Genomic DNA, 11591 nt, shown 5'->3' with positions numbered 1-11591 from the left:
TAGACGTATGGAGACTCTTGAAAACAACTCTAACAGTTTAAACCTACGTCTGTTAAATTTTCCTCGTATAGTTAGAGAGACTCCATAAAATACATTAAAGAAATTCTTTGTGAAGGTCTTATGTTTCTCTGATAGTAATATGCCTGTAGTAAATACCTGTTATTTTTTACCTGTCTCCAGAAACAGAGATTCAAATATTCCTTTTCAAGGGGATTTAACTAATTTTTTAGAAAATTCCGAATTGGTGGTTATAGATAAAGGCACTTTGAATCATGAAGTAAATAAAATTATGAAAGTTTACTTTAGGAAATATCCTATCAGTTACTATGATTCTAATGTTAAAATATTTCCTGACTTAGCTTTAGCAACGCAGCAAAGACGAAAAACATTTCTAAATCTTCGTCGGGAAGTAATAGCATTGGGATATACTTTTCTGTTACAATTTCCCTGCAAATGTTTAATAAAAAAGAGGGATGAATGTAATATTTTCTTTACACTGGAGCAACTGGAAGGGTTCATAGAATCTAAAAGACAAACCACATCATGCCCAGAGCCATGATATTACAATAGTAGGTGTCTCATGCTGCTTAATCTTATTGTTTATCTTCTAGAATTAATGGTATTATGACTCCCATATCGAGCCTGTATTAGAATCATTGAATGTTATTTTTTTTGTTTTAGATATCATACATTATAATGTGGTTTTTGTAATTCGTGTTGGTGGGTTTTTTTTCGCAATTTTTTTGGATTATGTGAGATATCTGCTGTTTCTGTTATGGACTGTATTGGTTTGTAAAAATTTAAAAGGCTATAAATAAAGAATAAAAAAAAATAGGAAAAAGCATAAGCACTGTCAAGTTAAGTGTAAAACATTGATAAGGCAGGCTAAGAGAGAATTTGAAATGAATTTGGCCATAGAGGCTAAAACTCATAATAAAAACTTTTTAAAATATATCCAAAGCAAGAAACCTATGAGGGAGTCACAGCTGGACCGTTAGATGACCGAGGGTTTAAAGGACTGCTTAGGGAAGATAAGGCCATTGCAGAAAGATGTAACAAATTATTTGCTTCTGTGTTTACTAATGAGGATGTTGGGGAGATACCGGTTCTGGAAATGGTTTTCAAGGGTGATGAGTCAGATGAACTGAACTAAATTATTGTGAATCTGGAAGATGTAGTAGGCCAGATTGACAAACTAAAGAGTAGCAAATCACCTGGACCAGATGGCATGCATGCCAGGGTTCTGAAGGACTGAAAAAATGAAATTTCAGATCTATTAGTTAAAATTTGTAACCTAATATTGAAATCATCCATTTCACTTGAAAACTGGAGGGTGGCCACTGTAACCCCAATATTTTAAAAGGGTTCCAGGGGCGATCCAGGAAACTATAGACCAGTGAGCCTGAGTTCAGTGCTGGGGAAAAAAGTGGAAAATATTTTAAAGATCAAAATCACAGAGCATATAGAAAGACATGGTTTAATGGAACACAGTCAGCATGGATTTACCCAAGGCAAGTCTTGCCTCACAAATCTGCTTCATTTTTTTTGAAGAGGTTAATAAACATGTGGATAAAGGGTAAACTGGTAGATGTAGTGTATTTGGATTTTCAGAAGGTGTTTGACAAAGTCCCTCATGACAGGCTTCTAAGAAAACTAAAAAGTCATGGGATAGGAGGCGATGTCCTTTCATGGATTACAAACTGGTTAAAAGAGAGAAAACAGAGAGTAGAATTAAATAGTCAATTTTCTCAGTTGAAAGTGTAAACAGTGGAGTGCCTAAGGGATCTGTACTTGGACCGGTGCTTTTCAATATATTTATAAATGATCTGGAAAGGAATACGATGAATGAGGTAATCAAATTTGCAGATATAAAATTATTCAGCATAGTTAAATCACAAGCGGATTGTGATAAATTGAAGGACCCTGCGAAACTGGAAGATTGGGTATCCAAATGGCAGATGAAATTATGTGTGAACAAGTGCAAGGTGTTGTATATAGGAAAAAAACCCAAGCTGTAGTTAAATTATGTTAGGTTCCATATTAGGAGTTACCATGCAAGAAAAAAATCTAGGCATCACAGTGGATAATAGATTGAAATAGTCAACTCAGTGTGCTGCGGCAGTCAAAAAAGCAAACAAAATGTTAGTAATTATTAGGAAGGGAATGGTGAATAAAATGGAAAATGTCATAATGCCTCTGTATCATTCCATGGTGAGACCTCACCTTGAGTATTGTGTACAATTCTGGTTGCCGCATCTCAAAAAAAGATATAGTTGCACTGGAAAAGTTAGAGATGGGTGACCAAAATGATTAAGGAGATGGAACAGCTCCCCTATGAGGAAAGGTTAAAGAGGTTAGGGCTGTTCAGCTTGGAGAAGACAGCTGAGGGGGGATATGACACAGGTCTTCAAATCATGAAAGGTCAAGAATGGGGAAATGTGAATCTGTTATTTATTCTTTCAGATAATAGAAGGACTAGGGGGTGCAATTCTATGAAGTTGGCAAATAGCACATTTAAAACTAATCAGAGAAAATATTTTACTCAACACACAATTAAGCTCTGGAATTTTTTTCCAGAGGATGTGTTTAGTGCAGTTAGTGTAGCTGGGTTTAAAAAAGGTTTGGATAATTTCTTGGAGAAGTCCATTAACTGCTATTAATCAAGTTGACTTGGGGAATAGCCACTGTTATTACTGGCATCAGTAGCATGGGATTTACTTAGTGTTTGGGTACTTGCCAGGTTCTTATGGCCTGAATTGGCCACTGTTGGAAACTGGATGTTGGGCTTGATGGACCTTTGGTCTGACCTAGTATGGCAATTTATGTTCATGCTGTTCCTACTCTGGCTACTAATTCATGTTCAGTTTCCCTTCGAAAAACACAACCATCAACAAACTTTGGGAAAATTGTTGCAAGTTTCCCTGTCATAGGAATGATGATGGTGGGGGTTCTATTGCTTCTGCCTCAGATTCCGAAATCAAATCAGATTCTCCCTCAGTAGCACAATTGTGTAATTTGACTAAATTTTGAGGTACAACACTTCTATGGCTTTGAGCATATAGTACCTCAAGCGGCCAATCTTGAAGAGCAAGTGTCTAGGAAGCGATTTTGCTGCTGGAGACCTGACCGGCTTTGATTCGGTCACTGGCTAAAAAGTTTATGTACTGCTGACAGGTCTCTACTATTAGTTTCTCCTCGTGCATGTAACTTCTGAAGTATTGAAGTACCCATACTGTGGTTAGCAGGGATTTTTCATGCTCAGAACATTTCTTTTCCATTTCTGTCAAGGCTTTACTTGCATATGCTTTGACTGGCCAGTCAGTATAATATTTCTGGTACAAGACAGTACTCATACACTCTGGAGTGAAAGCTAATTCCAGGAAAAAGTTCTTGCTACTTTCTAGATATGCTAGGCAAGGGGCTTTATTCAGAATTCACTTCAACTTGTCCATTGTTGCTTGCTGCTCAGATCCCCAACTGCCAGGGTTCAACCTTCCTCAGGAGTTTCACCAGAGGCTGTGTGATCTCTGCATACTGTTCTATGAACTGCCAGGAAAATTGCATATTCCCAGGAAAGAATGTAGCTCTAGTGGGCTGTAGTGCTTGGAATGGGTGCCACTGTTGCCATACCCTTGGTACAATCATGAGTGCCATAGTCCTTCTGCCTTGTCACATTGCAAACCATCTTGACCTGATGAAGAGGGTAATTCTCAAAAGCTCATCACAGATGTACTATCAAACCATCCAGGTAAATTCTTGGAAGCCTCATGTTTTCTGCCCTCTTACTGAGATCCAGAGAGAATGAAATATTGAACAGCTATCATCTGTCTGTGCCAGCAGAAGCTTAGAATGATGCATATTACTACAGAAGGAATGTATATACATGAGATCTTTAACAACTTCTTTTACAAGTTTTCAGAAATGTTTGTGTGTTTCTAGAAAATTATCATGAACTTGTTTCACACCATCTTTTCTTCATTTCTCCACTGTGAAATAGTACTGCAGTTACTTTCTAATATAAAATAAACATGTAGGAACATCAAATACAATTTCCATATTTTACACCTACAATTTCTTTTGAATTTTAGATGGCTTTATTTTTATTTACAGATGGGCCGATACAGTATACCCGCATTTGGACGCGCTAGCTTTACCCCTTATTCAGTAAGGGGTAATAGCGTGTTGAAAATGCGTGGCCAACCCCCACGAAACTAATAGCGCTCGCAACATGCAAATGCATGTTGATGGCCCTATTAGTTATTCCCGCGTGATTCAGTAAGTAAAATGTGCAGCCAAGCCACACATTTTACTTTCAGAAATTAGCGCCTACCCAAAGGTAGGCATTAATTTCTGCCGGCACCGGGAAAGTGTACAGAAAAGCAGTAAAAACTGCTTTCCTGTACACCCTCTGACTTAATATCATGGCGATATTAAGTCTGAGGTCCCAAAAGTAAAAAATAATTAAAAATAATTAAAAATAATTAAAAAAAAATTCAAATCGGCCTGCGGCTTGAAAACCGGATGCTCAATTTTGCCAGTGTCCGGTTTCTGAACCCGTGGCGGTCAGCGGGTTTGAGAACAGACGCCAGCAAAATTGAGCATCGGCTGTCAAACCCGCTGACAGCCGCCGCTCCTGTCAAAAAACAGGCTCTAGGGAAGCGCTAGTGTCCCTAGCGCCTCTTTTTACCGTGTGCCCTCATTTGAATACTAAATCACGCGCACAGGAGAGTGGCCTGTGCGCTCGCCCGCAACTTTTACTGTATCGGCACGAGAGTTTTTATTCCCTGGTAAATAAAGAAGATCAGTAGACAGTATTGCTCTTGTCTGAGTGAATGGAGTAGCCACCTAGTGGTTAGAGCAGCAGGCTAAGAAGCAGGGAAGCCAGGGTTTCAATCCTGTTACTCACACACATACTTGTGACTTTGAGCAAGTCATTTCACTCTCCACTGCCTCTAGTACAATTTGAATGTAAGTCCTCTTGGACAGGGAAATAACTGTACCTGACTTGTAACTTGCCTTGAGCTCCGATTTGGAAAAGGTGAGTAATTAAATAGAAAATGTAAATCGATTCCTGCCGGTTTTAGAACATACAATAGCTCAGCCTTGTTTTGCTGCCCAACGTGATCCAGAATACTAATGAAGTTCCACTGTGACTATGAGACTGGGTAGCTGACCCATATATATGTATATGAAAAGGTCAAAATATTTTTATATTACTGCATAATTATCTCCAGGTCCAAATCTCCTTCTCAACAGCATACCCAAAATATCCTCTTGCTATTTACATTCCAATGCTTGACCTGTTGGCATACTTACAAGGGTACTCTCATCTACTAGCAGAGATACAAAGCACATCATTGACAGTACATAAACATACATTGTAAGTAGTTTATGTAGATCACGATACTACCCAGTTCCTATACAGCATGCTCAATATCTTTTTGTACTTTTCAGCCTTAAAGGCTGATGTAGTACTGGTTTTTGCTTGTTTCTGTAAAGCGATCAATGAACCAGAGGTTGATTATTTAATTTTTGGCATAATTTAGTGGAATGTGAATATGCATGCTTTATCCAGGCTTTTTAAAAAAAAATGCATCTTTACTGCACATCCTTGCTTATAACAAAATTTCACTCTGTAACTAATACAATATTTTTAATGCTTTTTTAAAGAGTAAAATGGGCTGATTATAGAAAAGATATAAATAAAAACATAATACACTACTAAATAAAACTACATTTCCTCATCAATAATTACTTATTAAATAAGGTTACCAGCTAGATTACCAACATAGCTAATTCAACTAATTCCATTTTATCAAGGAAAAAATATACAGTGATTTTGAATGTGCCGTGACCAGTAAAAGATTTTTTTTAAGGTAAAGACAGTTCAACAGCATGTAGAATTAGATTTCTGCCTGGGTCCACTTCCCCCATAAAAAGACAAAAGCTAAGAAATGTAATGCTGTATTCTAATTTGTAGAATAAAAATTCCTTAGTGAAAAAAAGAGAAATACATATATATATATATATATATATATATATCTCACAGTTGGTAAAAGATGTAGATATAAAAATGTAGGACACTCCTTTCAGAGCACAGGAAACAAGGAAGTACATTCATTTATTTCTTTTACCAAACGCTATTGGTGTCAAAAGAAACCTTTTCATTTTGTACTACAGGATTTATTTACTTTTTGTTATTCTTTACAATGAACTAAACTGTATTGCCAGTTGCATGTGTGGTAGTCTCTCACAACGTTTTGTCTTCTTTGACAGTTCTAGTTTCTCTTGCCTCTAAACCTTGCAAACTATACAAAGTGCAGATAATGTATTCTACCACCAATATTCACAACTGTTTCATTAGCTTTGTGCATCTAGACTCCTATAATAGTGCATTGCACAAATGTACAAGAAAAATAATGATCTTACACTATACAGGTTGCAGAATATTTACAGAATAAAATAAGTTATCTTTTTCTAATGAGAACTGCTGATGGGCAGCATATATGTTCAATATACATTTAAAGTCTCTGCAGGCAGCTACTTTGGTTAGTTGTCATCAATATGTGTAACGTAAGCACTGATCAGAGAACTGAGCAGCATTCCAATAAAGTTTACAGATATATTATTTCTTTTAGAAACGCTGGGACAGCCCAGTTTAAAATAATATTAAATGTCCTAACATTTGCACACTATGAGGTGTTAGATCTAATAAAATAAAATTTCTCCAAAAATAATCTTGCAGTGCTCATTTAGGCAGGCTCTGAGATTATATACAGACTTCCCATACCATAAAAAATGCAACGTTCATATGTCCAGCCATTCCAACTCACACACAAAATAATTCATTATAGACAAGGAACCAAAAAAAAAAAAAAAGCAAAAACATTGCAAAATTGATAGTTTCTGCAATGTCTTTATAAGTTATCTTTTGCCATGAACCAATTGCACATTCTCATGGCACCGAAGAGTAGATTACTGTACTGCTAGGTAGCCAGCAAGCCTTGCAGGTCTTCAGCCAAAAGAAATCAGCCTTATAGCATCATGCCACCTTGCATCTCATGGCCTCCGTGATATTTTGGGGGTGATATTGCATCTCCTCTTAGTTTCGTTTTGTAGAACATACATTGCTATGCATACTCTTTTAGCCCTTTTCTGTCCATGTAGTTTATATGAAATGACAAAAAAAAAAAAAAAATCCTACTGCCCACACAATTGTGTGTAATAACAGCAGTCATCTGAACAGTCCATTATGTTGCTTTGTGGATCTCTGTTCCGTGATGAAGTCCTTTCTGTCTTACTGTGGAACTAAACATTGGCTGTCATTCATCAGTGATACTACAAAAAAGGTGCTTGGAAATATCCTTAAGGTTAGCTGTTCAACCTTTATGTCCAGACAACAACCATGTCTCAGAATCCAGTGCTCACCACATTTTCTATGTGTTTGGCTTTTGCTAAAAACTGGTATGATTGCACCAAGCGCAGCGACTCTCTAATCTCTAGATTAAGTTCCATCAGTTTAGAGCTGGCTTCTGACATGTCTTGGTTGGAGCCTACAACGGCAAAACTGCCGGTCTGGCCTAGGGTCTGATGACGGAAATATATATGCAACAGGGTTTGGATAGGATCATCTTCAGTACTACCAAATATGTCATTGGGCCAAATAGACCTGCAAACAAAAAAAACAGTTAATTTACCTGTGAATTAAACAATAAAATAAGAAATCAACTATATGTAGCTATGTCATCTTAGCTATAGTGGCAGCTTTTGAAATGATAAAGTAGCAGCTTTTGCTTTCAAACTGTCTGGCTGGGTGGACATGTAATTACTGCTCTGTAAATTGTTTAAGGTTATCTTGTTTGTAATTTTTGTGTTTTTTATTTTTATTTTTTTTACTATTTTTAAAGTATGATTTTTAACTCTGTAAGAGCTTTTGCTTACACTGGCTAGGATGGATTTCTTGGGGACAAAGGATCTGCCTGGAGGAATAAAAGCCTTGATAATGACAGCCTTCATACATCTAACATGGTAAACAAAGTCCTAAGTGACATCCTTTTGCAATCACAGTTGCTCCATGGATGGGCAGAAATGCTGCTGGGAACTGGTTTTGTTCCATGGACCAGTGGTTGAGTAACACTGGTTTAAGGCACAGCACCACAGTTTCCTATGGCAATTCAGGGGTAGATTCTGTGGAAAAATTAGTACATTCTGATGCATATTTCCATCTTTTAAACTATGTTATAAAAATACAATTTCCAAACTTGCTCGTGCCTGTATAATTTATTTTGTTTTTATTGGGTGAGGAAAAGAAATGACAAGTAGCAGTACAAGAAGGAGAACTTAAGGATGGAGAGAGTGAAGGCACCAGGGGTGGGAATGTGGGGAGGAGAGGGAGAGAGGATTGGGGGTAAGGAGGACAGGAGATGGGAAAAATTGAGAAAGAAGGGAAAGATGATAGGGGAGGAACTGGGATGGGGAAGAAGAGGAGGAAGGTGGTTTTGGGATTAAGGAATGGGAAGAGGAGGAAGGATCGGGGGGGGGGGGGGGGGGAAGGAGAGGCGGTTCCAGGATTGGAGGAGAAAAAAGAAAGGAGATTCCGGGATCTGGAGAATAGAACCTGAGATCAAGGGAAGGCAAATCTGCATTGCGGTGAGGAGGGAGAGATATTCCTACATTGCTCCAAGTCCTGCTCTCCCTTGCATTCCCATCCCATCCCATCCCACCCAATCCTGTCTCTCTCTCACATACAAACATTATTCCCCTCTTACACACACACTCACACCTCTCCTAACCTCCCCTAAATGATGCCATTTTTGTCTGCTCTAGACTCAACCCCTCCTCTCCTGCCTCTGAATGACAAAAGGGGAGGGGCTGGATTAGGAAGCAGAGTGACTTTTCTTTACTCTTGCTATGCCTTCTCTATTCTCAGCCTCTTCCCTCATGTTCCCTGCAGGCTGCCTGAGAAGGGATGGGTTGAAACAGGAAGCAGAGGGCTGTTTCAACAACTGGAAAGCAGCAAACCTTCAGGCCTGCTACTCTCTCTCCCTCTCCCCCAGATTCTTGCCACCTTAGGCCCAGGTCTAGTGTGCCAACTGGCAAATCCAAGCCTGAACCGAGGAATGAATAGATAAGGCAGTAAAATGTGTTAGTGAAAGGACATGCAGAGGTGGGATTATAAAAAAAAGGAGGAATGGTGGAGGACAAGATGGAAAACGAAGAAATACTGAACATATACTTTTAATCAATGTTCACTTAAAAAGGACTGGAGAAAGACCACAAGATGGAAATGTACGACTACACTGTCATTCCAGTAAATGTTCTTGAATCTAGATGGAAAAAGTGTGTTTGACAGAGTGGTAGATATCAGATCATTTGTAGAAAAAAGGATTTGTAAGGAATAAAACTGAAAGTGGAATAAACAATAGGACCAAATGGGATTCATCCTAGGATAATAAGAAAGTTCAAAGATGTTTCAGTAGTTCCAGTCACAGTACTGCTCCCTCATTCTTTGGAGACAGACAAAGTTACCAAGGACTTGGCAAAGGCAGATGTTGCCCTTTTTCATAAAAACAGAACTAGGGAGGAAGCTGGTAATTACAGGTCCTGTTAGTCTGACCTGAGAGTGGGATTACTATAATGTACTATATAACAGTCTCACCATTAGAAGTCTAAAACAGCTCCAATTAATTCAGAACGCTGAAGCAGAGCTGCCAGTGGGCCGAAAGAGGTGAGACATTATACCCATTTTGCAAAACCTTCACAGATTACTCACTCCTTACAAGGCCAAATTTAAAATTCTGTCTTTGATTTTTAAATTCCTGGGAGGTAATGGACCAGACTACTGGAAGAACAAACTTTGCCTCTATGCATCTTAGAAGCCTCTAAGACCCTCTTCTCCAAGGAGTTCCCTAATCTTATCTTCACCAAAGAAAATCAAGTGATCCAACACTTGGCACAGGGCTTTTTGGAAGCTTTCTGGAACTCACTCTCAGAAGAGCTATTCCTAATTCAGAACTACCTCTTCAGGAGGCAGTGAAAGCTTGGCTCTTTTGCCAGACTTTTAATGGATGGTGGGACTAATTCATCCCTGAATAAGATCAACCAAATACTCGCTGTACAATTGTATATATAAATTACTCATCACAAGTTCTGTAAAAGTGTAATAAATTACTCATGACACGCCCTTTGGACTACTTCTGCATGCTCATATTAATCATCATAATCTCCTTTGTTTATTTTTATGTCTATTTATATGTTCTCTCTCTTCCCTCCGCAATTTGTGTATAAATTGCCTCTTCATGTCCTGCTCATTAAGATGTAAGTTAATGTCCTAACGTGTACTATGCTGACATGGTTGTATATGACATGACTATAACTTTATCATCTGAATCTATCTCTGTCCAATTTAACTTTCTGTACACCATCTTGCATTGATTTCTTCAGATGGTTAACAAATCATAATAAATAAGTGCAGTTACTAGTAAAGTATAAGACAGTGGAATATCTTGAATCCAGCAGATGACAAGATCCAAGCCAGCATGGTATTACCGAAGAAGGATCATATTAAACAGATCTGATCTATTTCTTTGACTAGGTAACCACGTAAGTAAATGAGGGGCTGGGTGATGGATGTAGTTGTATTTAGGTTTTAGCAGGGCATTTGACACTGCCCCACACAAGAGGCTCATAAATAAATTGAGCAGTGTAGGGATAGGTCCTAAGAGAATACATTCAATTAGAAACTGGTTGAGTGATAGGCAACAGATGATAGTGGTAAATGGAATTTCGTCCAAGTATGGGAAGGGCTGTTCACCAGCAGAGTGACTCAGGATCTGATTCTATTCCATATTTTCATAAGTGATGCTGCAGATGTGCTAAAGGAGAAATTTATACTTATCTGATAAATTCCTTTCATTTAATGCTGCTACACCAGTCTAGAACGATTGGGTTATGTCCCCTTTCCAGCAGATGGAGGTAGATAACATGAATTTTTTTTTTTTTTTTTTTTGCAACATCATCAATATTTAGATTTGGTGCAGGATAAATATATTCAAATACCTCAATGATATGCATAGGAAGCAAAAATCTTCCAACGAAAGGGGACAGAGGGGTCTCAATGTGAGGCTCCAAGGGGGCAGGACAAGGAGAAATAAGGAATTATTTCCTCACAGGGATGGTAAATATAGGAACAGTCTCTTACGGTATGTGGTTAAGGAAAAATCTATCAGAAAAGAAAAACAGAGGAACTTTTATTTGCAAGGAAGTGAAGATAAAAGGTGAAGGTAGGATGGCCTCTGCAGTACTACATCAGAAAGGGTTAAAAAAAAAAAAAAAAAAGTAGATTTAAAGGGGTCTCATGATCTTTATCTGCCATCGCAGGCTAGGTTTTCCTACTTGACAATCAACATCCATTCAGACGGAGTGGTAGTAGAAGACAATTGGAATGGTGTTAGCCAATAGGTTATAAATTGACAAATTTCAACTTAATCTCTGAAAGGGAGATTGGAATGATGGTGTTTTTTTAAATAAGCAGGATTGGAGTGTTTGCTCTCCTTAACAAGTGAATGAACCCACCACAGGGGATTTTGGTT

At 38.1% G+C, this 11591-nt stretch overlaps 1 protein-coding gene across 11 annotated transcripts in view; it reads right to left on the bottom strand.

Annotated features, from left to right (window-relative positions):
* Positions 1 to 5638: 5638 nt before the first annotated feature.
* Positions 5639 to 11591, bottom strand: part of FRYL (FRY like transcription coactivator) — a 978233-nt gene continuing 972280 nt past the window's right edge. For all 11 annotated transcript variants that reach the window (XM_029588005.1, XM_029588013.1, XM_029587996.1 and 8 more), the window contains one exon: positions 5639 to 7669. In XM_029588005.1, the coding sequence (XP_029443865.1) occupies positions 7411 to 7669 (259 nt within the window). In that variant the 3' untranslated portion in view covers positions 5639 to 7410. The remainder of the gene's footprint in view (positions 7670 to 11591) is intronic.

This window comes from Rhinatrema bivittatum, chromosome 1, assembly GCF_901001135.1.
Source record: "Rhinatrema bivittatum chromosome 1, aRhiBiv1.1, whole genome shotgun sequence".
Lineage (NCBI taxonomy): Eukaryota > Metazoa > Chordata > Amphibia > Gymnophiona > Rhinatrematidae > Rhinatrema > Rhinatrema bivittatum.
Note: the sequence above shows the minus strand (reverse complement) of the source record. Positions and strands in the feature narration are given on the sequence as shown.